Source organism: Mustela putorius, unplaced genomic scaffold, assembly GCF_011764305.1.
Source record: "Mustela putorius furo isolate JIRA1106 unplaced genomic scaffold, ASM1176430v1.1 tig00000407_pilon_pilon_pilon, whole genome shotgun sequence".
Taxonomy (NCBI): domain Eukaryota; kingdom Metazoa; phylum Chordata; class Mammalia; order Carnivora; family Mustelidae; genus Mustela; species Mustela putorius.
Genome location: NW_025421373.1, coordinates 17,059,789 through 17,086,439, shown reverse-complemented (window position 1 = coordinate 17,086,439; position 26,651 = coordinate 17,059,789). Strand labels below are relative to the sequence as shown.

The 26,651-nt window shown below is 37.7% G+C and overlaps 1 protein-coding gene across 1 annotated transcript in view; it reads left to right on the top strand.

Moving 5' to 3' along the window:
* The first annotated feature begins 2,201 nt into the window (after positions 1-2,201).
* HCN1 (hyperpolarization activated cyclic nucleotide gated potassium channel 1) overlaps positions 2,202-26,651 on the top strand; it is a 392,857-nt gene continuing 368,407 nt past the window's right edge. The window contains exon 1 of the mRNA XM_004737910.3: positions 2,202-2,737. Coding sequence (XP_004737967.2) covers positions 2,331-2,737 — 407 coding nt within the window. The 5' untranslated portion in view covers positions 2,202-2,330. The remainder of the gene's footprint in view (positions 2,738-26,651) is intronic.

Here is a 26,651-nt window from a genome sequence, read left to right as displayed (position 1 = left end):
CTGCCTGGTCATGATTAAGATTAAGCTGAACTAGAACAAATAAAAGGATTGGCTAGAAGAAAAGAGAAACTGACTTAAACTCAGTTAGCATAACATTTTTGATGGTATATTTTTAAATTATTATAAAATTTAAAATTTATGTTAAAATATACATTGTCATACCCATGACCGAAAATAGAGTGATTGGAGGAGCAAGCATGCAGAATAAGAGAAAAGTAGGGAACATCTTTAGTCTAATAAAGAAAAGCTGCCTGAGTAATCGGGCCTTTCTTAGGAAGAACTGTGCTTTAGGCAGTGTTTGTTTTTATCCATGCCTTTGGTTTCCTTCTGTCCTTGGCACCTGGTATCCTTATATGACCCCTTGGATTTCCAGAGTCCCTACTCGACTAGATCAGAGAATTATATTGTTCCTAGTTTCCCCATTTCTTACCATTGAAATTTGGCCACCTATACTTACTTCTTAGGGCTCTGGTTTTTGATTAGTTGAAAACAGATGGTGTCTGAGTCAGGATGGAGCTCACTGAAAAAGGAGATTTCGCATAGACTATGGTAAGTAGAATGGGAAGGGGAATCTTACAGAATTAGAACAGTGAGGCCTAATGACTTCTTGTTTTTGCTGCTTTCCACTTTTTTCTCTGTTCTCTGCTTCCTTTCTCAGGCTGTTAACTCCTCCTGAGGGCATCCAGTTGTCTCCTTTTGTCTTTAGCCTTGCTTCTCCCATTGTTGATTCCTTTATTGCTGCTCAGTTTTTCCAGAAAGGCGCCTGGATCGACCCCCCCCATCTCCCCCCCCCCCCCCCTAGGTCATTGGTTGCCAGTGAGCCATAGACTCCCTCCCGGAGGTGCTCACTCCTTTCCTCCCAAAGTGTGTCTGTAACTGACAGGAACCCATTAGATTCAGAGACTCTTGGCAGGACAGGATTTCCTTCAAAGAGGCTGTGGGCAGGAAGGCAATGCTTGGATCTGGAGCAGATGTTTTGGGACGTTTGGGAGTCTTGAAGCTCTCAGACTCTGGGGCTGCCCTGCTGAGTGATTGGCGAGTTTGGCAGCACATCTTGCTTCCTTTAACTAATCTGGTGTGTCTGAGAGACACTGAGGGGATAGGAGGAATCTCAGAATGCGTTCCTCAGCATCAGTAGCACATTTAAAGTCTCTCTTGAGAATACATTCCCCCTTCAGAAATGGTGACTACGTTCTGTCTAAATTCCAAGACATTTTGGCTTCCTGGCGAGGTGTAGGTGAACACTTACCAACATGCATGCCTCTTAGTGTGTTTTATTGATTGCGTAACTTATCTAAAAAGATAGGTCAGCTCTGGTGAGTTTTCCCTAACACATTTTTCTCAGTGTTGGCAGCTGGAAGATTGCTCCCGTGTGTGTCGATGCGAATGGCCTTGGGAAGAAAGCAATCCCATCTCCTGCTTAAGGCGCTGGGGAAGAATAAACAAGGATAAGTGTAAGGAGGCCAGTTGTCTGTCCCTTGGTGTCACATCTTCATCTGAGAAGCCCCAAGCAGCTAAATACTCCGGATTACCCAGATCTAGTCCCTTTTGCGGTCTGCCTTCTTCCAAAACACACACACACACACACACACACACACACACAAACTTCCCTTTCACTCATGAAATTTATTATCCATGATAACATCTTACTTCCTTATGTACATCCAGCTTTACACGTGAATTTTCTGCATGCAGAGACAGCCTCTCTCCCTTTTCCTATCTAACATCGTTCTAACAGGCGTTCAGACAATGTGACAATATCTCAGTGAGGCTCAGGGTGTTTATTTCTTTTGCCCGCACAGACATCTGCTAGCTGAGTCTTTCTCTGTCTCTTTGCGTCTCTGCTTCTCTCTCTCCTCTCCCGTGCAAACATGCACCGAGCCTCTAACAACAAGTACAGATAAATGTCTCGGAGGGCTCCCGAGTTCAATGTCACGCTGGGCAGAAGTGGAGCAAGAGTGGAGGGAGAGTGCGCGCTGTGCGGGCGGGGAGAGACCCTTTCCGGCCAGCAGAGGGCAGCCGAGGGGAGGCGCTGGCGCGCGAGGGCTGAGCGAAGCCTCGCCTCGCTCGGGCAGCCTCAGCCTCAGCACCAGCCGCGGCGGAGCCCGGAGCGCAGCCACTGAGGGCAGCGGCGGCGGCGGGAGCGAGGCGCGCAGGGAGCAGCGGCGCGGGCGGGAAGCAGAAGCCGCCGCCGCCGCCGCCGCCGCCGCGACGGGCAGCCGGGCTCGCCGGCAGCCAGCTCGGGCCCCTGCCAGCTCAGCTTCGTGCCCCCGGCGCCGGGCGGCCGGAGAGTCTGGAGCCCGCGCCGTCGCCGGCCGCGTCCCCCGGGCATGGAAGGAGGCGGCAAGCCCAACTCCTCGTCCAACAGCCGGGACGATGGCAACAGCGTCTTCCCCGCCAAGGCGCCCGCGACGGGCGCCGGGTCGGCCGCGGCCGAGAAGCGCCTGGGCACCCCTCCGGGGGGCGGCGGGGCCGGCGCGAAGGAGCACGGCAACTCGGTGTGCTTCAAGGTGGACGGCGGCGGCGGCGGCGGCGAGGAGCCGGCCGGGGGCTTCGAGGACGCCGAGGGCCCCCGGCGGCAGTACGGCTTCATGCAGAGGCAGTTCACCTCCATGCTGCAGCCCGGGGTCAACAAATTCTCCCTCCGCATGTTTGGGAGCCAGAAGGCGGTGGAGAAGGAGCAGGAAAGGGTTAAAACTGCAGGCTTCTGGATTATCCACCCTTACAGCGATTTCAGGTGAGGACTCCCGGTCGCCGCCCCACCCTCCCTTCCGGGCGCGCCCTCCAACACGCTTCCCCGCGCCTGGGAGGGGGCGCCCGGGGACTCGGAGGGAGGGGCTGCCGGGCGGGCGGGCGGGCGGGCAGGGGGTGGCGCTGCCGGCGGCTTCCTCCCGGGAGGATCGGGCTCGACTCTTCAACGAGTTTCCGCCGAGGGGGGTGGGATGAGGAGCTCCTGTTGCCCGGGAATCCCGGGGAGGCTCGCTCGCCTCCTTTGCCTCGTGAACTTTGGGGACACATCGGGGAAGAAGTCCACGGTGACCCCCCCAGATGGGAGGATGCTAAGTTGTGCCAGAAAAACTTTTACTTCGGAGAGGAGAGCGTAAGGAAGCGGCCAGAAAGTCGCCTTTGGGGTGGCTCCCTTCCTCGCGCTGCTCCCCCAGAAGTGGGTCCCTCAGAAGGGGAAACAGGCGCTCGTGAGGTGGAGGAGAGGATGGGGCCAGCGGAGACAGTGACTCACAGGTCCTCGCCGCCGTTCCAGCCGCTCTCGCCCCTGGGGAACGTTAATCTGTTTTTCATCTGCTTAGAGGCACTGGGCATCCTCAGCGCGTTTCTTCAGAACAGCGGCTGGCAGGCGGAGGAAGGGCAGTTTGCGCTTGGAGAGTCCCTGACTTGAGGTGTCAGTGGAGCGGGCGCTGCCAGGCTGGGCAGCGGCGCGGCAGGAAGCTTCGAGGTCCCGAAGCAGAGGCAGGGGGCGTTTCCAGAGCCCCCTTCCCGAAACCGAGAGACACCCTCTCTTGACCTTGACTCCGAGTCCGTTTCAGACATCTCTTCCCCCGTTTCCCGGCTCGGGGGACAAGGGCAGAGAGCTGTCCGCGGTCAGCGAAACTGCTTCCGAGCATTAAAATGAAGTCGTCTCCCCGCCTTATTTGTCGCCCAAGTATTCTTCCTGTTAGAAGCGTGTTTAGAGATTATCGAATGAAGGTCGTGAAGTAGATCCTCTTAGTAGCGTGCGCACACCCTGCAGCTCCCGGGGAAGGTTGGGCTTTCCATTGAAAAGGCGAAAACTCAGGGTGGCGTTTGTTATTTATTTATTATTTAACCGAACTCTTTCGAAAAGGAATCCGTGGAAGGAGTAGTTGTGCGAACTAGGCAGTTTTAATAGACGTCTAGTAAATAGCGAGCAAATAGAGCCACAGAAAGCAGCACTGCCTTGAGCTATGTTTAAGGGAAATTGCCATCAACTCGGTGCCTTAGTAGGAGCTGTCCACAGTTCTGAATGACGTCGGCTGTGGAAAACCCAACTCCTGCAGCACAGAGCCTTGGAGTGACTTGTCTTCACCTTCTTTGAAATTTATATATTGTCTCAGAAATCAGTAGCCTCTATTATTAAGGCATAGAGTGAATGGAATTTAGGAATTGTATCATTTTAAGGTTCCTATTTGCAAAAACATGCAACAAAGTCCACAGGAAGGCTTGTCAAAGCTAAGGACTATCTGACATAGCCTATGTCAAATTAAGAGCTGGACTGACAGAATGTTTACATTAAGAGGATCTACTAAATAATCAAGCCTATTTCCTTCATCAGCAAGATACTTATAGAAGCAAACTAAAAAATGACCTTGCTTTAAGCTGTATTAGATTGTCATGTTCTTTAGAATTTTAAAGGTTAACGTCAGATGTAGAATATTGTCTCTCCCTCAATCCTCAATGGAAATATGTTGCAACCTATTACCTTTTTATCATGAAAAAAGTTTACATGGAAGCAGCCTTTAGTCTTAATAACAAAAGTAAGCGTGGTGTTTGCAGAAATCTATGTGGTTTACTATTCACATGCAAATAAAATACTACACTTTGTTTAATTGTACCTCAATTAAGTGACCACTCTTGATTACTTATAATACTTTTATTTCTTGAATAATGTGAAAAGAGATTACTCTTTTCAACATGGTGGCATATATTAAAAGATTAAACTTTCCCCACCTACTGATAAAAACATTGGGCCAACTTTCAGGAATTGGAATGATGCACTGGTATCTTTTGAATGAATGAAATTCATAAAATCAAAGATTCTCCACATTTTCTCAAGTGAGTCATCTGAGACAAAATATCTGTTTTAAAAACAAGAAAAAGTTACTAAATAAATAAATTGAAATTAGATGATGGTTTATTTTTATCATACATTTCAAAGAAATGAGAAATGATTAAAAAGTGAGGTAATACCCTAAACATAAACTGCAGTGTGGAGTAGTTTGTGATATTTGATTTTCTCTTGCATCACTGGAAAAAGGAAATGATAGACATAAAGTAAACAATGACTAGGTTTAGGTTTTTAACTGGAACATATGTGAAAAAAGATAGATTTTAAAACTCGTAATTACAATATATACAGTTTTCTAAAACAAAAAACTAAGGAAGTAATTATGTACATACTTATTAGCATGTGTTAAGGCATTTAAATCTTATTATTTCATCAATATTCTTATGTGCTCTCAATACCAGTAGAAGATTTCTCAAAACCTTTAACATGCCAGGATAATGTAATGGCAAAAGCAGAAATAAGAGAGCCAAAATTCTAACAGTACTTTTTTTCCTAAAGGAGAAGCAATATGGGAATAATCTCTAACATAATAGAAATGTTATGATTATGATCTGTTCACCTCAGGCTCCTTCCTGAAAAAGACACTTTAAGGGCAGAGTTTTGCTATGATTCATACAATGCCACACTTACGTTCAGTAATAATTTAGTCACTGAGAATTCTTGAGACACTCAAGAATAAATTTCCATGGAAGGATGGGGAGACATGGGAAATAAAGATTTTTTTTTTTTTTTTTAACTGATACTCTCATAAGCTTTTGCATGGCCAAGGAAGTTTACTCCTTCTGCTCTTCGGTCAGCCCCATACTGCTGCATGCATTGTGAGCCCGCTACACCAGGGCGTGTCAGGACTTTAACACTGTGCTGATGATCCCCTTTCCAGGATGACTTCCAGGACAAGTCCCTTTCCACTTCCCTCTGGTGGCCCGACTGGTGCTCACACTGAGACTCCCGCAGAGCTAGCTAGGTGCTTCTCTCATCTGCAGGCCCAAGAGAGCGCCTGCTGTGTCTGGCAGGTGGTTTTCTCCTACCTCCGGTTTAAGTAGGGCAGAGGCTCTGTATTTCCCTTCTTTCTCAGGAGAGGATGATGTTAGAAACCTTCAGGGACTACAGAAGAGTCAACTATCAAATACTCCCAGTACTGTTAGAAATAACTGGGTGGCAGAAAGGGAAATGTGATGATGGAAGCAGAGATCACAGTGATGTCCCAGGAGCGAAGGAAGGCATTCAGAGTCTGAAAGCTGGAAAAGGCAAGGAGTGGATTCTTTCCTCAGAGCCTCCTGAAGGAACGTAGCCTTTGATTTTATAGTCTCATAAGATTTGGGTTTGTTTTGTTTTTTTGCAAATAATTGGATGGGAACTAGGGAGTTCAGTAAAGAAAATCTTAAGTTTTTGTTTATATCATGGTATATGATCCTCCAAACTAGGGAAAATACAGTTACTTAAAAAGTAAAATTACCCTGATCTTTGTGTAATGTGGATGTGGTCTCAGTCTTGCTGAGTTTTCATATGCACAACATACACAGAAACAAGTATCTAATTAGGAGTTTAAATGTGATTTTTTTTAAGACCATGAACAATGGTTATGCATTTATTAGCTAAAATTTCACCTTTTATTTATTTAATAAAAAGTTGACACTGGCGTAGCCTTGTGCTTTCAGAGCCAATCCATGGTTCCAACACAATCATTCAGATGGTTTGGAAGAGCAGAGTATGTTTGCAGATGGTTTGTATTATATGAGTAATTTACCTTGAAAGAATTTATCACCAGACTATTTGCCATTTCAGGGATTCTGACATTATTTTTCTGGATCACAGTTATATAAGAGCTCTTTTATAGTTAATGCTCCCATTTCATATATATTGTCAGCCAACATCTTGCCTCTGGCAAGGGAGGAGATTTTATATCTTGACTTATTATTTTTTTTTGCTTCTCATCAATTAGTGCGTATAACTGTAGGGAAAGCTTATTGTGTCCTAAGGACACAAGGACTCTAGAGATGGTTGTCACTTCCCGAAGTTGTTGCCCTTCCTGGCCTTGCTTCTCTGCCTGTGTTGTAGCCACAACAGTGGTGATGTCAGAGGTCACCGATGTGTTCATTAGTGGAGGGAGGCTTCACCCATATTACCCAGTAAGTCAGAGAGAAACCTTTGTTTCCAGGATCTTCTCAGGAAAAAACAATTCAACCTTCTGGGTTTAAGGACTAATTAGCCTACTGTTATGCTATCTTTATGCTGAATGCAGTCTGCACTCTCCCAGCAATGCTCCTCTTATTTGCTTTGCATATCAACGCAGCCAAAATTAACCTTAAGGATTTATTTTCTCTGTCAGGTGCACCTTGTTATATCTTATAAATTCAATTAAGTTTTTCTTAGTGGCTCTAGGCCCAATTAAAGTGAAATTATTTGAAAGATTTGCAAGTATGAATTCCTTCCATTACTTTTTCTTAGTATGCAAGATACAAAGCTAAATTTTATTTAATGTTTCACTATTTCATTGCATTTGATAGATATGACAGTGATATTATACTACTAAAATGTTAAGAGAAGTTTTTCATTCTTTTCTGAGCAACTTTCCCTTTAAACCTACTTTTAGGGACTTGGTATTAATTGAGAATCTTTGGACAGGTTTGTTTTCAGCAATTCATATTGAATTATGTGGACTTACATTTATGAACTTGAATGTTGATGAGTAATGCAAGAATTTTAAATGCTTTTGAACAATTTATTACTTATTATTAAGAGTTCATTTAACAAAATCTAATTACACTATATCTACTTGGTCAAAAAGCACACACCGAAACAACACCAACACCAAAAAAAGCAATTTAAGTAGTATTTGTAATTCTGCATTATTCCACTTAATGAACCTACGTCCCAGAATAAGAGGCAAGCAAAGTATATCTGATATGTTGCTCATGCAAACAGTTTGCCATTCTAAGTGTAATTCTTTTATTTAGAAGATAATTTACTTCATGACTTACAGACAAAAATTGGGTTAAGGGTGAGGACTTTCAAATATAGTTTCTTGTAATTACAATACAAATTGTGGTAGACCAAAGCTCTCCATGAAGAGTACTGAGTGTTTTCTGGGTCTGTGACAAATTTTCATTTTATCATTTTCTATAAAGAAGTAACCAACTACGAATTAAGCTGACACTATATATTTTAGCAGCAGAGGTGGTGGTAATGAAGAAAAAAATCTGCATACACTAGGAAAAAAACTATTTTCACTTGCACTAAGTACGTTTCTTCTACAAATCATTTTCTTTGTGAAGTCATCTTGATGTACAACTTACCATTATTTTTCCTGAAAAAAATAAAAAAAATCAAGGGACTATGGTGATGCTTCCTGGTGCATCCTGGAATTATCTTTGTTTTTGCAAAATAAACTGTCCTGGTTCTATTAATTCTCTGTGTTGTGTGTGTGTGTTGTACATGGGGATAGAAACTATTCAAGGGACATCTATAAACAATTATGTGCGCATAAGCATATATATTGACATTGTTGTTTTTTTTTTTTAAAGATTTTATTTGAGAGAGAGAGAGCATGAGCAGTGGGAGAGGCAAAGGGAGAGAGAGACTCCTTGCTGAGCAGGGAGCCTGACAGGGGACTCAATCCCAGGACTCTGAGATCATGACTGGTGCCGAAGGCAGATGCTTAACCCATTGATCCATTCAGGTGACATTGATTATTTTTGAGTTGAGGGTTTATCTGACACATTTCACCCAAATCCGAATAACAAAAATTAGTGGGATGATCCTTTTCAAGTTTATTAGTTAAGTTGTCCATAATATACTTGAACCATTTTACCTAATAACTGACAACTCAGTTAAAGTAAAATAGCAGAATTATATGTGTCCCGGGTTTACAGTTGGGCCATATTATTAACATAGACCTGTTTTTTATTTTCAAGACATTAGGTATAATGCTGAATTAGTAAGGCTAATTACACACATATAGAATTAGCAACTACTTACAAATTTTAACATTCATGTTAAATAGTGCTGCTGTAAACATCCTTGAGTGTTCCTCTTCATTATAAAAAGGCATAGTTCAGGGAATGGAATTACTGACTGAACATTTTACAGAGTCTATCCATGTCGACTTTACCAATTTAAATCTGCCACCAGTTGAGACACTTTTTAAAAATTATGAGCGATGTAGGTTTACCGGCGTGGTTGATATTTCCGTTGAGATGTGCATAAGCAGGTTTAGGACAGAAAGTCAAAACTGTATTCTAGTCATCATAGAGTGGGAAGAGTGATCTTAAAAAGCAAATATCATTTATTGCAAATAATATCATGCTGCTTAAAACCCTTTGGAGTCTTCCTATTACTTTTAAAGTATGTTTGAGCTATGAGATGAGCTACACAGTCTTGCACAATTTCAATTTATCTATGTAACCTTATCATCCACAACTTACTCCCTCACTGTTTTCTAGCCCCTTGGGTAAATTTTTAGCTCTTGCAGTAAACTGAGTTCTCTCCTGTCCCAGAGATTTTGAGGAGACATTTAACCTCACTGCCTAAGATTCTCTTTTCACTTTTTGTCATTCTCCATCACAGTTTCTCCTTGTCATTTGGCTTTCATTTTGATCATTATGATCACCCTCAACCTTTACCCATATTTAATTTTCTGAGTCTCATTTCATTGGACTTTATAATCATATATATGTCCCTTAGCTAGAATTTAAGTTCCATGATGTCTTCAGTATTATTCAATTTTATATTCCTAATAGCATAAAAGTACACATAAGAGATTTTTCCCTGCTTAAACGTTCTCAGATGCGTTATTTTTTAAACAGCTTTTTTGAGGGGCACCTGGGTGGCTTAGTTGTTAAGCGACTGCCTTTGGCTCAGGTCATGATCCTGGGGTCCTGGGATGGAGCCCCCTTCTCTACTCAGTGGGAAGCCTGCTTCTTCCTCTCCCACTCCCCCTGCTTGTGTTCCCTCTCTCGCTGTGTCAAATAAATAAGTAAAATCTTAAAAAACCCCAGCATTTTTAAGGAATAATTAAGATACAATTCTCATTTAAAGTGTATGATTGACTTTTCTTTCTTTCTTTCTTTTTTTTTTTTTTTTGGGATATATTCACAGAGAGTTGTACAACCATTACCCAAATCAATTTTAGAAAATTTTAATCCAGGTAGGAACTCACAAATATCCATTAGCTCTCATTTCTGTTTCCTTTCTCCTTCCCTTCCCATAGCTCTAAGCAACCACTGATCTGCTTTCTGCCTCTAGAGATTTTTTTTTTTCTGAACATTTCTTTTCAATGGAATGCACGTAGTCGTTTGTTATTGACTTCTTTCACTTATCATATTTTCAAGTTTCATGCATGTTTTGTAGCGTGGTTCAGTACTTTATTTCTTTTTTTGCTGACAGTTATTCTGTTGTGTGGATATACCATATTTATCCATTCATCAGTTGATACACATCTCTACTGCTTCTACTTTTTGGTTATTAAATACTGCTGATATGGACCTTCTAGAATAATTTCTTGTGCAGAGATTTATTTTCCTTTCTCTTAGAATTGAAATTACTGGGTCAACATAACAGACTTTTAACAAATATTATTGAATAAACGGATGAAGAATTAGTCAGCAACCAGGAAGTGCACACACTTAATCTTAGCGTTAGTAAATCCAGGTAGCTCTTTCTTGCTCTATAGCAATGCCTAGCATCTTCTCCCCACACTGTCACCTGCAAGGACGTGTCACAGCTATTACATCTCTGCCCAGTACAGGTGACTAAATGAAACTGCAGGGAGGTTAAGCAACATGAACATGGTGACATAGATAGATCGTTAAGAACTGGGCCAGGAATTCAGCTCTTCTGAATCTTCATTCTCTCGCTCCAACTTTTACCTGAAAGGAAACAAGGCTACTAGTTTAAATAATTTGAACCTGCAGGGAAACATTATGGGTTAAACCTAATTATTTATTCTTCCTGCTTGTAATCATTCCAAAACTCTTTGAGAAGACACACAGATATGGAAATGAATAGAAGAGGAGAAAACAGAGGAACAAGAGATCTCAAAAACATTTTGTTAAATAGAGGGCTTATAGAGAAATTATATTTTACTTCCATAGTCCTTCAACATTGAACCCCAGAAGTGTTTAGGATGTGAGGTACTTATTAAAAAACAGTTTCCAAAAAAGCCAGGCTGAAACCAGGAGGATTAAATAAGGGTCTTTGTAGTGAATACAGAACTCTCAGTCTGGACATTTAGAATGCTTGGAGCCAGGTCAGTTCTCCCCAAGCAGGAAACTAGAGAAAAATATATCCAATGGGAGACATTTCAAAGCCTACAAATTCTTTTTCATTATCTAATGACTTTGCAAAAAGCCTTACTTATGTACATAGAGAATGTAATTACATTTTGTTGTTCTATCGTCTAATATGATCTGTAAGCAAAAGATTATGAGTCTTTTGAGAAAAGTCTCCATCGTAAGAGAGAGACTAAATCAAAGAGCAAAAGAAAGTCCAGAGAACAGAGAGGTGTTTGGGCTTAAGGGAAATTACAACTTTATTTAAAAAATTATCTGTGAATTATATCTTCAGAAGATACTTTATGTATACAGTAAGAATACGCTATGAAAAGAGTATCCAGGAAGTAAAAAAAAAAAAAAAAAAAAAAAAAAAGGCACTCACGTGTTATAAGTTGACACACAGAGTTTAGGAAACCTCTCAGAATTAGGGCAAAAAAAAAAAAAAGAATAGAAAATATAAGCAAAATAAAGGATAATTTATAAGGTCAAAATCTATAAAAAGAGTTTCAGAATGGAACAAAGTGTGAAAATGGACATATGGAATTAACAGAGACATTTTAAACAAAATTTTCCAGATAGCAGGAAATGAACTGTCTTTTCTGAGAAGCTCACAGAGCGCTCACCATCATGAATGGAAAAGACCCCACCAAGCATAACCGCACAGAAGCTTCAGGACACAATTAAGTCAGAAAAAAATACTAAAACTTTTCAAAGAGAAATTTACATATCAAGCAGTGGGAAAGCAGGGCACCTGGGTGGCTCAGTGGGTTGAAGCCTCTGCCTTGGGCTCAGGTCATGATGGGATCGAGCCCTGCATCGGGCTCTCTGCTCAGCAGGGAGCTTGCTTCTCCCTCTCTCTCTCTGCCTGCCTCTCTGCCTACTTGTGATCTCTGTCTGCCAAATAAATAAATAAAATCTTAAAAAAAAAAAAGGAAAGAAAAAAGTGGGAAAGCTACTGTAAGTTAAATGATAATGTAACAGTCTACAAAATTCTGGGCTTTAGTTTCCTCAATTAAAAAATGAGGAAAATAATATATGTATCTTATCAGGTTATTGGAGTGATACATATTTTATGTTCATATTATAAATATTTTTATAGTATCTGGATACATAGTGCTTAGAAATTAATGCTCTGCACTTAATGCTGTGTGTTAGCTATTATGAAATTAAAATGGAAACAATTAAGGAGTGTGAACTATTTGAGAAAACTCTTTGTGCATACTTAACAACCTTTAGAATTCTTTAAAGCAAATGGGTCTGTGAAGGCAGGGCCATGTAAGTGTTAGGCTGTTGTTTCTTTATCTTAGAAGTCTGGGCAGCGGAAGCCCTGATGTACATTGGCAGTTTTTGTGTATGCTATTGGAAAACTTCTAATGCATCCTCTATCTGCAACATCTTCCGGATATACTTTTATCATCTTCTGAGTTGGTATAGAATGCTACAGTATTGAACATTAAGAATAGCTTTTAGGGAAAATTCTGATGGCATTGAGTTGCATATATTCCTTCCTGTTAATCTTTATTTTCATCAGAAAGTGGCATAGTTAAACAATTTGGGATCTTATTTCAAACCAGTTAAATGTTATATATGAGCCAAATAAGATGATTCATAACTTGCTAAATTCTTTCATTTTTTTATTGTCAAATTTAATAGCCTGTGAAAAATGGTTATTTAGAAATACAATTTAAGAAAGACTGCAAATTTAGAAGAATTGTTTTTTAATCTTTTTTTAACATAATTTTATAGCAGATGTCACTTATTACCCTTGCAGAATGTGTTAGCCTTGTTTTTTAAAGAGAATATACCATATTAAAAATTATACACTACTTTGTGGAGTGCCTGGGTGACTCAGTGGGTTAAGTCTCTGCCTTCAGCTCAGGTCAGGATCTCAGGGTCCTAGGATCAAGCCCCGTATTGGGCTATCTGCTTGGCGAGGAGCCTGCTTCCCCCTCTCTTTCTGCCTGCTGCTCTGCCTGCTTGTGATCTCTCTTTCAAATAAATAAATAAAATCATAAAAAAATATATACAATCTTTGTTTTTTGAGAGATGTGAGCAGAGGCTGAAAAAAACGAATACTGAATGTTATATTAGTGGTACTGATAGAGAAAATAGTATTCCTTATTTTTTCTGTAGAAGAGTTTTTCATTATTTAAATAATTATTTTTAAAGAGGTTCTTTGTTCTGAGCAATAAATTGTTTATTTGTTTTGAATAATCATGTAAATTAGGTTGAAGATTAGAGATGGATATATTATCTGGGATTCAGATTTTTTTTTTTTTTTTTTGGTATAAAAACAGCAGAGATATATGCTAACACCACCTAGTTATGATTGTACATGTATTGAATAATATAAATAACCCAAGTATTCTATTACCTGTAATTATTGATTATACTAATCTTTCATGCCTATCCACTTAGTAACTCTTAGGCTGTCAGGCTCATAGCACACTTTATGAATTAAATGAAACTGGGGCTCCTCTGTCCTAGAAAAGTGCATATATTCACAAAATTTTGTCTGTGATTTCAATAGGTTTGTGGTTCCCTGCAAGCACATATAGTTTTGGATTCCAGGTTAAGACTTACTAAACTGTTTAACATTTTCACACAGAAATGTGATACTAAAACAATGGGTAGAAGACACCTGGAGACAGAGTCTTGTTTGGAGAAGCCATTTAAGAATTAGAACTGTAGCTAGAAAGACTTGTCTTGAGATGGAGAGAATTCCCTGTCAACCAAGAAGTTACTTCTAGGGCTAGATATTTGATCAGCAGGGATTGAATAGTTCTTGACAACGCAATAAGGGACAAAGTTATAGCTAGAAACCTATTTGGAATGAGAAGACACTTAATTATTTTTTGCAGATGATGTTTACCTGCTTTAAAAAGCTGATTAAACCAACTGATAAATGATCAAATTAACTGCAAGTTTTAGTAGGATGACTGATTATAAGATAAATATGTTAAAATATGTCAGCAACTTTCCTATTAACAACCGTGATTGAGGATTTATAATAAGGAAAGAATCACTGACTACAAAAGCCAAAAATATAAACTCTATACCCACATTTGAAATTTAAAAAAATTTGGGACGCCTAGGTGGCTCAGTTGGTTAAGCAGCTGCCTTCAGCTCAGGTCATGATCCCAGCGTCCTGGGATCGAGTCCCACATCGGGCTCCTTGCTCAGCAGGGAGCCTGCTTCTCCCTCTGCCTCTGCCTGCCATTCTGTCTGCCTGTGCTCGCTCTCTCCCCCTCTCTCTCTCTGATAAATAAATAAAATCTTTAAAAAAAAAAAAAGAAATGAAATTTTAAAAAATTCGAAAAAAATTCAAATCACTATATAAAAGATAAGTTATATAACAAGTAGTATTAATCAACTAAAATAGTTAAATAAAATCCATTTTCATCAGTTTGCAGTAAAATTAAATCCAAATAAGTTTAAGTTTATAAAAGGTAAAAACAACTGAAATCAGAGTTCCTAGAAAAATATTAAGCAATTACTTATTAATGTTGCCATGAGGTATAGCTTTCCAACATAGTACTCTAAAGACTGTGTAAAGTGTTAAAATCTTTTTGAAGGTCTGTTTGACCTTAGGAAAAGTTCTTGAAAATGTATAAGCTAATAAATTATCTTGCAGAAAAAATATGACATGTTCATGGATACAAGGAGGATCTCTATAATATTTTTCATAGTGGTAGAAAGATATAAACAAGTATAAACCTGAGTATAATTTCAACCTTGTCCAAAACCCTGCTTAGCAGTTATTCCCTATATCTCTGCCCTGTTTTTACTTCATAGAACTTTTCACAATTTGTTATGTTATATGAAATGTTTTGATTATCTAATTTGATTTTGATCTTTCCTTACCTATAATTAAGCCTCACTTAAGGGCTTAGCTATAACCCCCATGTAAAGCACTGTATTCCCAAGCCTAGCTCCATACATGGCATGAAGTATGCACTCAGTAAACATGAGTGAATGAAGAAATTTAGCAATACCATGCTCAGTCTTGGTTTTCATACATGGTTTTCAGCAACCAGATGGTCTTTTTCCCTATATTTCCTACAAAAAAAAAAGGGAGTATTTTAATTTATGCTGATAGCCTAACCTAATACACAGAAACATGTATTGAGAAATAAAGTTTGATGCTATTTAAAATAATATGCCTGCATACTTGTGTTAATTCAATTTACTGTAATGCTTGTTTTTATGTAGTTTTTAAAAAATTTGGGAATGCATGTTGTGGATATCTTGGGATGACTCTTGTTTCACAGCCCCGGAAATGCTATTTAAATGTCACTGCCTTTGAAATCAATCCTATGTTCATCAAAATAAAGCTGAAAATATATCTCTTTTGGCAATGAGATTAAGAAAGGGTAACATTACTTTTTTGTATGTATCATGGGTTTTTTTTTTTTCTTTTGCCAAATTATGTTGCCTTGGTATAACAGGGCACATTTCAAGCCCTGTTGTATGGGGATTGGAAGTTAACACTGTCTCTATAGATATAATTAATAAAATATTGAGTCAGTGTTTTGAAAGAAGGTATAATTAATAAAATATTGAGTCAGTATTTTGAACTTCGACTCTGTGGTAAGTAGGTTCTTTTATTGTTTTCACCAATCTTAAAAAAAACAGAATTTTTCTGAATAAGCACTATTAAATTGATCCTTGTGTCTTGTCAGTGGAAAGGATATCATAGATCTTGATATAAGAAAATTGAAGTCAACATAATTTTTAAAAGGGAAGGAAACTTGAATTTTAGAAGACTGTGATAGCTTAGTTTTTACACATAGAAATATCGCAGATAGATATTATATATTTATTTGTTATATATCTGTAACAGATATTATACATCTATTATATATCTATCATATATCATGTAGATATATGGCAGAAAGACCGCAAAACCAAAACACCTGGACAACATTTATAACAAAACATTTATAACAAAACCAAATAGTTTTATAGCAAAACCTAAAAGATAAATAGTTTGGAACAAACCTGTACCCACTGCAAGCCCTGTGTTTTCTGAACCTCCATGAAGGTTGAAGGAAGGAAATAGTAAGAATCAAGCTTATCTGATATATCAGAGAACAGGCAGACTTCCCACATAACCAACAGGTATATGCTGGAGAATGGGATTTGCACAATCCAAGAGCAAGGAGTCTGAGGCAATTTCAGGAGGAAGAATGGCTGATCTCAGATCTGGGGCTGGAAGTACCTATTAAGGGCTTGGAAGAGCTGGACATACCAGATAGTAAGGAAATTATGAAAGACTACCAGGGTAATATAAAAAAGAACCAGGAGCCAACTTGAAGAAGCCAAGATTCGTTTCAAAAAGGATGAAAATTTCAACAAAGTCAAACTCAGAGGATGTTCAGGTTTGAGTTCAGAATGATACAAAAAATGGTTAACTCATAATACTCAATTCCTTACCTTGAAACTTGGATAAATGAAAGAAACGAATCAAGTATTTACCCTGCTTTGCCTATATTATCTGAACCAATGTGTAGCCAAATAGTAGAGGAGGAAAAGAGTGTCTTTATAAAACTGTAAAGTTAGTACATGAAAAGGTAATGGTATTATTAGAAAATCAGCCTTTTACCACCACCATTCAATTAATGCATCTAGACGTTCAACATCCATGGTCACTAATGACAAGAAAGCACAGAGCCAGATGTTGCATTTTCTTGATTAAAGAACACACACAGCTATAGTTTTGCCAAGGGAATGGAATCTGAGTTTCATCTGGCCTCTGGGCCCAGATGCCAAACTTGAGGAAATACGGAGGGCGGAAAAACATGTTGAACTACTTGTACCTTGAGCACGTAATCAGCAAAATCCAGTGTTGGAGAATCAATGGGCCTGCCACCCAGGATCTTCAGTGGATAAGTAGTAAGGAAAAGGATGGGATGGAGGGAAATTTGTATATTAAGAGACAGTCTGAAAGTGGAGGTTTGAGGCAGATCAAACTATGCAGAAGTTCAAGGAAACAACTACTGTGAAAGCAGAACTGTTATTTCAGAGGGTTCCCTGGGGGCTGTGATTGGGATGCTGCACCTGGCAGGGCTTCCTAGGGGTGGTGGTGATACAATTCTAGTTCTTGTCCAGAATGGTGGTTTCAAGGATGTTTGATTTATAATAAATCACTGGTTTCTGTATCTGTTTACTTTATAATAAAAAGTAAGAAAAAAAAAAGAGAAGAGATCTTAATTTTTCAAAAAGAAAGATCAGGATATGATGAAAAGAAAGTGTAATACTACTATTTATCTTTCTGTTTTACTCACAGATCTGATTTAGATTTGGAGCAGAACCCTGAATATGCTAGGGCAAGGCAAGATAATGCAACTTTATGATGGGGGAAATGACCCAGACACGATCTCACAAAAATCAGAACCTTAACTCTTTTAACTTGATTTGAGGAGATGTTCAATCCCTTTGGAGTTAGTCTGTAAAATTGGAGAGAGTGTTATCCATCTCCTTTGGGATGTTTTGATGATAAGATAATATATGAAAGGGGCTTGACACCTAGCCAATATTTAACAAATAGTAAATTCCCTTTTTAGTTTCTTTTTGTTATCCTCTTAAGTGATTAATGTATAAGTACAAATAAAAAATAGTGGTTTATTTGAAAGATATTGGATCATACTCACAAATTCACTCATTCAATAAATATTTACTGAGTGCTGAGTATGTTCTCAGGGAACACTAGGGGCTTTCGATGTAGGAAAGAATGAAACTACCAGTAACTGTCCTTCAGGGGATTTTTATCTAGTAAAGAAGGCAGGCACATAAGAATTTAACCTCAACGGAGGGAAAGAACGCTAATAGGGAAGTCGTACAAAAATGATATGCCACTAAAGAAAATCATACATTGATTCTGTATTTACTCATCAGCTAAATTTTATAATTATCTATTTCTGAGAGTTTTGTTGCAAACCATCACAGTAGTCAATATTTTTCCATGTATTTTTTTGGTTTGTTTTTTAAAAAAAGGTAATCACTGGGGTAAAATTATCTTACATATTTAAACTTTAAGTCTTTATTAGTCTGTTGTTACACTGTTGTGATTTAGAAAGCATAAAGTATTTTCAGTTGAGTTTTTAAAGTCAGTCAAGAATTATTTCGGAATTGTGTGTTTAAAAGGTAGAAAAATCCATTGGAAAATAGCAAAGGGATTTACTTGACTAAATGTGGACTGCCTCTATGTTTCTTTTCTATGAAAAATAGATCTAATGTATATTCCTTCTGTATCAACACATCATGTTGGAAAGACAGAAAAGCTCTTAACCTACTTTCCTATCTTCAATTTTTAACTTTATCATGCTTGTTAATTGCCTGGGTGTCCTTTAACCATCTATTTCCATGATTCTTTCCCAGAGGCTTGGTTTAATTTTAAAAGTGCAGTGTATTCAGCCCTAATTATGTGAGACCTCACTGCAGGCAAACAGCAAGAGATAGTAATGACCAAAATGTATTCTTAAATCAGTGCGACAGATACCACAAGCACATTGCTGTAAACATTTAATGACTAGGAACTATAACTATGTAAGGTAATATTTAGAAGCTAGTGATGTATGAAAATAAAATTCCTTCCTAGAAACATAACTTCACTAACTGTGATTTTTAAAATATATATGTTTTTGTGGTTTTACATTTTTTATTTCTCTTATCAAGTATTTAAACAAGGTCATCACGCCCACAGCCTCGAATTCTTTTATTTACAATAACTGGACATGAAGTAGTTCTGCTTTATCTGGGTTTGAATGAAGCTCACAAAATATGCTATCTGTGTACTTAGAAATACTGCCCATGGTTTTCTTTGAAAGCATGCTACTATGTTGACTAAATGTCCACAGTAAATCAAGAATTTTAAGCATTTTTCATCACAGTTTTACATTAATTTAGTGGGGAAAGAATTATTGTTGAAATGTTTTGACTGGTTGTGCATGGGACAAGCAACAGTCAGTGATTTATTCTACAGAGCCAAAATGCAGGATTACCTGCTAAATTCTAACTATGTGCCAGACACTGTTTTAAGTGTCTTTATTTCTATTATAGTACTGAATCCCTTGAGCAACCCTACAACAGCTATTACCTGTGTCATATTACAGTCTAGAAAACCAGATGATGGAGTGGTTAGGTGGTCAGACAGCATCTAAGTAGAGAAGCTTGGATTTGAACCCAGGGAGCTGGCTCAAAGCCCAGGATCTTAACCACTTATCCCAGAGGAATTTAGTCATATCCTGACCCAGTTGACTCAGTCTTTTTCTCTGACTTGATTAAAAAAGGTAGTGTTAGAATTTAAATATTCTTTTTCTGGTATAAGAATCTAGTTATTTAGGTGATGGTCTTGAGTGGAAAATGGTACCCCATTAGGCAAGAATTGACGCCATTTTTCTGAAAGTTCACTTCAGTTCACCATGTTGGATTGAATTCTATGTGTAAAAGCCTCATTATTCCAAATACTTATTTCTCTTTATAAAAAGCTAAATATTTGACAATAAAGAGTTAAGGGTAAATCTCGAGAAATAAAATGTTCTTATCCAGGCAGGCAACTAAGACAGGAATAAAATACAAAGCCCCCCCCCTTTTTTTTTGGCTCTACTTAAGTTTAATACTTCAGAAAACATAAGAACTAATGAAAACAATTCTATTTTCTAAAAATACTTTTAATTTCCTTTCTTTCTTCTTCTTTTTGGTATCCTTTTAAATGCTAGTGCTTACGTACCAGAATGAACAGACTATTCAAATGAAAATAGCAAGGAAGAGCTGTACTCATAGTGAAGGCATTGGGATGTGTATGGAAATAGAAAGAAGCTGTAAAACTTTAGCTACAGATATTGTTGAAGAAGGATATAGCTATTATGCCAAAAGGTCAATGTTTGCTGTTAGGTTGCAGTCTACAACCATATAAATATTATATAATAGATAGCTTATAAATTGGAGTTCATTAGAATGATAATGGATTACTATTCCTTGGGAAAATTTAAGAAAGTTATTATTAGACTTTGAATCTACTGGAAAAAAAAAAAAAGGCTGAGTGCTTGCGTGGCTCTGGTGATAAGAGTCTGCCTTAGGCTCAGGTCATGATGCCGGGGTCTAGGGATCCAGCCCCACATCCAGCTCCTTGCTCTGCGGGAAGTCTGCTTCTCCCTCTCTCACTTCCCCTGCTTGTGTTCCCTCTCTCTCTGTCAAATAAATAAATAAAATCCTTAAAAAAAAAAAAAAGGACAGCTGAGAAAGGCAAGAAACAACGTATGAGGTTTTATGTGGCAGATGTCTGAGAGATTTCCCTAAAACGACAGTCCTGTTGTACCTCTGAGATCATTCCATCTGGTTTCTTGAGGTCTGATAGCAGGATGCTCCACCTAATGGAATCATTGTGTCCAAAAAGGATTATTTAATAATTCCCCATTACTTATTGGCACTGTGAAGCTTAGAAATAATCTAAGGAGCCAAAATCCCAAACAGAATGAAACAAAACAGAGATACTAAAGAATGAAGGAAAGTGCTGAAACTTAACTGTTTAAAAATTAACTGTTTAATTTTGAGTTCTTGGAAAAATGAGGTAAGTGATGTTCTAGTCTTCAAAATCAGAATTTCCTGACAATAATGGATAATTCAAAAGTGTATTTCATCATTTATCCTCTCTAACTTAGGAGAATTAAATTCTTTCTCTATGAGAAACATGCTCAAAACACTTTAAATAACACAAAATGAAACAAACTGGGATGCTTGGGTGGCTCAGTTGGTGAGCCACTGCCTTTGGCTCAGGTCATGACCCCAGGGTCCTGGGATCGAGTTCTACATTGGGCTCCTTGCTCAGCAGGGAGCCTGCTTCTTTCTCTGCCTCTGCCTGCCACTCTGCCTGCTTGTTCTCTCTCTTTCTCTCTCTGACAAATACATAAATAAATAAAATCTTTAAAAATGAACAAACAAACAAACAAATCTTTAACTCTGAGTTATCTTGGATACTTTTAAAAAGAGGAATTTATATTTAGTCTCTCTCCCTTGCTTATCATTCTCCTAAGCCCTATATTATCTGGCTTTCCATTTGAGCAGAACCCTGGAAGAAAAACAAAAACAAAATTAAAAACACAACCAACCAACCAAACAAACAAACAAACAATAAATCTTGTAAATGTCATTTAATTCCTTGTTTCTTAATCTAGTAAGCTCTCTTCAGACTTTATTTGAACGCTTACTGTCACTTGACAGTCTTTTTTGACTTCTCTGACCCTTCTCTTCTCTCATTACCGCTTTAATGTTTTTGGTTCTCAAGGTCTAGCTTCAAGGTCTTGTCTCCTTACTGTACATAGTTTCCTTGGGAAGTGCTGTCCATTACCATGCCTTGAACTGTCCTGCCTATTCTAGCCCAGGCCATATTCCTTAGCATCAGATCCGAAACCCAGCTACCCCTTTGATATATTATGTCACCTTTGACTTGATGGCCAAAACTGCTCTCCGGTTTATGTTTCCTCAAGGACTGAGTGATTAATGATGTACTTAAAACTAGATCTCATTATTTTAGGCTCCTTGTTCTTCCTTGACATTCAACCTGTCGTGCATAGGTTTGCACATGGGCATGAACATGCACACACACACACACCCATACACACCCATACACACCCACACACCAGATTCACCATGCCTTACTTATTCTTCATCATCACTACTAAGGCTCAGGTCTATTTCCTCTCTTACTTTTCTTTTATAATCCATCCATCAGTTTCTAGCGTAGTCCACTTGTGTCTTCCAAACCAACACCATATTGTTCCTACTACATTTTGGTTGTTTTTTAAACATATATTTGTCTTTCATGTGTCTCTACTTTTATATGTTTTCTTCACCTATTTGATATGTCTAAGAACAGAACCAAAATTCAAAGCTAATAGACAACTTTAGTTATTTATACTTTGAAGTTAGGCAGAGAAACAATGCTAGGTTACAGAGTTAAACTAGAGATAATAAAACATAGCCAGAGAGTTTGGAATGGAATTCAGGATGCAGTGCTCTGAGAAATTCTCTGAAACTTAACAGATATGCAATTCAATTCAATACTGATTTACTAATAACATAGTATGTGTCATCCCCTAAGCTAGACCCAGGATAGAACACTGAAAAGGCAGACAAAATATCCACAAATTTTTCGACACATAAATGACCATGCCCTTTACTATGCATTCTCTTGGAATTTATTTATAATTTATATTCCATTATCTTGAGGCTGCATTCATATTACGGCTATATTAGCCATTCTTTTCTTCCCTCTGTTTTCCCAAAATTTCCCCAGAGCATCTATGTTTTACCTCTTCTGGTTTTGTTCCTTCCCCTACTATTTACCTGAATGGCATGAATGATAGGCTCCAAACATAGCTTATGGTAAGCATGGTAAAATGTTTATTCTGATTTCCCTATAGAATTATACAAGTCAAAATACAATGCAGTTATAGTTATTTCATTTTATTTTAAATTACTTCTAATGTATGTGATACAATGTATCTGATTGATAAATAAAACTCTATAGGTCTATATAGATTTGCTTCTGCACGTGTGTGTTTCTAGAGCAAGTTAGACTCCCATTTCTCTTTATGTAATGATGTTGCATATTAAAAATCTTTAAATTTTCTTGAAGATCTCATAGACAATATAACGTAGACTTACGATGACAAAGGAGATCATACTGGAAAAGCTAAGTGATAAGTATGTAAACATTTGAAACAAAGTGATGCTTCAAGAAAGAAATCTGGAAATAAAGCTCATGTGTATAAAGCCCAGCCATGTTAAAATACACACACATACACATATGTGCATATGCAGACTTTGTAAATCAGGTAAAGCAGCGAAGCCAGACACACACCTGCAGCCGAGAGCTCCCTATTTGTCTTATCCAATTAGTGACTAACTGGGCTGAGTGTAGGCAAAGTTGTGAAGTATGAATAATCTGTGGTCTGCTCCCCAGGCTTTTCCTACAGCATTTTTCTTTCTTCACTCCTAAATGTCTTTCCCATTAAAACAGAAAAGTATCTGGGACCAACCATTATTAACGGTATTTAGATTTAAGTATATGCATCTTCTTTTTAAACTTATGTTTTTATATCTCATGGTAGAAAAGAAGTTTCACTGTAGAAAGCAGTGAGCAAATTGCTGAATGCAGGTGGGTGATGGGAGCTGTGCAGAGATGACCCTTAAATAATATTTGGCTTGTTTGTCTCTTCTTGAAGGTAAAGCTGATTTAATGCTTTGGGATGATCCAGGGAGAGGTCAGAAGGTACAGTCAAGTATAACCAACGGGGCTGAGGATGAAGAACGTGTTTGTAGTGCCATTCTTGACATGGTTGTGCAATTTCCCTCTAAGAGTTTAGCATCTCTGTATACACAGAGAGCATTCAGATTGTAGCCTCTACCCACATTTGGGTTTGGCTGGAAGAGGTATTGGAATGAAGGGTCACCAATGACTCAGTGAGCCAGAGAATGTGAACTCTAGATGATCCCCTATGAGATCTAGTATATGTGGGAAAGGAATAGCCATGAAAGGTTTGAATGAATGGGTTAATAGATATACTACAACTGGCAAATAAAGTGAGAGAGAGGACTTGGCTGGCCTAATATATCTTAAGGGATAAAAGTTGGTTTCATTCTGCATCTAAATCTGGAGCAAAATTAGTATCAGACTTCGTATTTAGAGGGGTGCTGCAAATTATTGGAAGTATGGGCAGTATGTTCCTCCCAAGATAAAATTCAGAGTAGTAAATGAGAAAAGTTACCAAATCAAAATTTCCAGGAAATTATATTGTTACTTATTTATATTTTTCAAGTAGCAATAATTTTTTGGGAATTCTGAAGTTTTGTGACACCTACATTCAACATATAGTAGATGCTTTTGTATCCATGCATCTCTTATTGAAAATGCATTCATTCTGTACTTTCTTATTTTAAATCCCAGAATAATTTTTAATTGTACTCAAAATATACATATACATATATAATTTTAAAAGATTTTATTTATTTGAAGGACAAAGAGAATGAGTGGAGACAGGCAGAGGGAAAGGGAGAAGCAGACCCCCTGCTGAGCAGGGAGCCCTGCTCAAGCATTGATCCTAGGACCTTGAGATCATGATCTGAGCCGAAGACAGATACTAACTGACTGAGCTACCCAGGTGCCCCTGTACTCAAAATATAGTAATGAAATATTCAGTTTTCATGATAATTGAAAAATTTTGTCAATTTGTAACATCATTTCCTGATTTAGATGTAATGACTAAAAATATAGGTAATATTAAATTGATTCTAGGCGATGGAAGAGGGCACAAAAGTTATAGCTAATAAAAATTATTACTATTAATCCTGGTTTTACTGACAAATATATATTTTTTATTTCATTATTACAAAATTCTGTTAGAGATTTTAAGGTAAGCTTAACATAAAATTATGAACAAATATGATAAATTATGTAAGTAGAAGATATTCAATAGAGAAGAAATACATTTTTTTGTGAAATGCATGTTTGCTTCTTTTTATTCATTATCCTTTTGTCAGACAATTTAATAATTTTCCCCTTAGAGAGTTCTGTGGCACTTAAAATATATATAGACCTCTAAGTGCTCCTCATACAATAGTTTTAAAATTAATTAAATTCTAATTGGAGATATTTAAAATTTTTTGAGTATTTAACCCAAAGAGTTAGTTTACATAGTTCATAGCAAGAAGCTTGGTTTAAGGCAAATTTGTGTATATGTACAGATTAAAAGACAATGAATATTTGCATTTTAGTTTTAAAATATAAACATAACTATCTCATGGAAAGTTTAGTACAATGCCTAAAAGATCTTCATTTATTACTTAAATGTCTTTGTTGTTTCTTTAAAGTGAAAGGAATTTTTGCCTTAACCATTAAAAATCACTTAAAATGTGAAAATAAATAGTGGGAAATCATTTGGGGGAATATGTGTATTCATACTTGAAATTGTGAGTAATGAAATAATACTTAGTACTAGAATGATTCTACCGTGCCTTTCTTATGCTAGAGAGTGTGAGGTCAAGTTTGTGATGGTTGCTTAGGAGTCTATTTTAGAATGTCTTATCAGTTGGTTGTAGCTATAGAAAACTTTATTTGAAGATGCACGCATTTCTCTATCACCTCTAACCCTCCATTTGTGATGCTGATATTAGCAAAGAATTGTGCTATTTGAAAAAGCCACTAATGACTAGGGATGCTTGGGTGGAATTTGAAAAGATAACCTAAAGAGCTCCCAATGCCAAAGATGGAACAATTAAGCAACTAAATAAAAGGGAGTATTGAATTTTAACCCAAGTATAAAATAAGTATCCATGAATCCATACTGATGTAAATAAACAACTAAATCAATCCACAAGTGGAGAAGAGACAAATCTCTCATGTCAAAAAATTCCAAATAATTTATGTAGATACTCAACCCTCAAGGAAGTGTACTATAATTCCTTATTCCTTAGTTGAGCGCTGCCAGTAGTGACTTCTTTTATTTATTTATTTGATTTTAGTGACTTCTTTTAAAGAAAGAGTGAAAATAGGAGTAACTTTACAGTTGAGAAACCTGACCAACTTGCCACAGCGAGGTGACCAAGATTAACAGTGATAAAGTCATGTTGCTAGTCCTGTACTCTTTACATGATGTGGTCTCCATCTCTGTGGTCTTCCTCCACAAAACCCATAACCCCAGTCTAGGCATGAGAAAAACATCAGACAAATTCCAATTTTGAGAATATTTTACAAAATACCTGCCCCATAGTCCTTAAAAATGTCAAGGTCATCGATATTAAGAATAGTCCAAGAAACTGTCCCAACCAGTAGGAACTGAGACATGACAACAAAAGTGTATAATATAGTTTCCTGGATAAGATACTGGAATAGAAAAAGGACATTAGGTAAAAATAGGAACGATTACAAAAAGTATAGACTTTAGTTAATAATATTTGATTAATATGAGTTCATTACTAGTGATGAAGCTAAGATGTAAAAATAAGGAAACTGCGTTGTGAAGTACATGGGAACTCACTATCTTTATAATTATCTGTAAATTTAAAACTATCCTAAAGCAAAGGTTTATTTAAAAGGTAACCGGGGCACCTGGGTGGCTCAGTGGGTTAAGCCGCTGCCTTCGGCTCAGGTCATGATCTCAGGGTCTTGGGATCGAGTCCCTGCTGAGCAGAGAGCCTGCTTCCCTCTCTCTCTCTCTGACTGCCTCTCCGACTACTTGTGATTTCTCTCTGTCAAATAAATAAATAAAATCTTAAAAAAAAATAAAATAAAAAAATAAAAGGTAACCAAAACAATCTTTTAATAACCAGAGACCTACAGAGCATGGCAGAAGCTACAAGCCTTTCTAATTTAACAAAATCTTATCTTTTACATAATATTTCTCTTTATTTTTTATGACACCATTTGTATATCTGTGTTGTTTAATATGGCAACTTTCTGTCCCAAACACACAGACCAAAAGTAGTAACTTTTAGACAAAATATATTTACTTACTCTAGTTTGTTATTTTGAATTAAGTTCTTAACCAGTTTTTTATTAC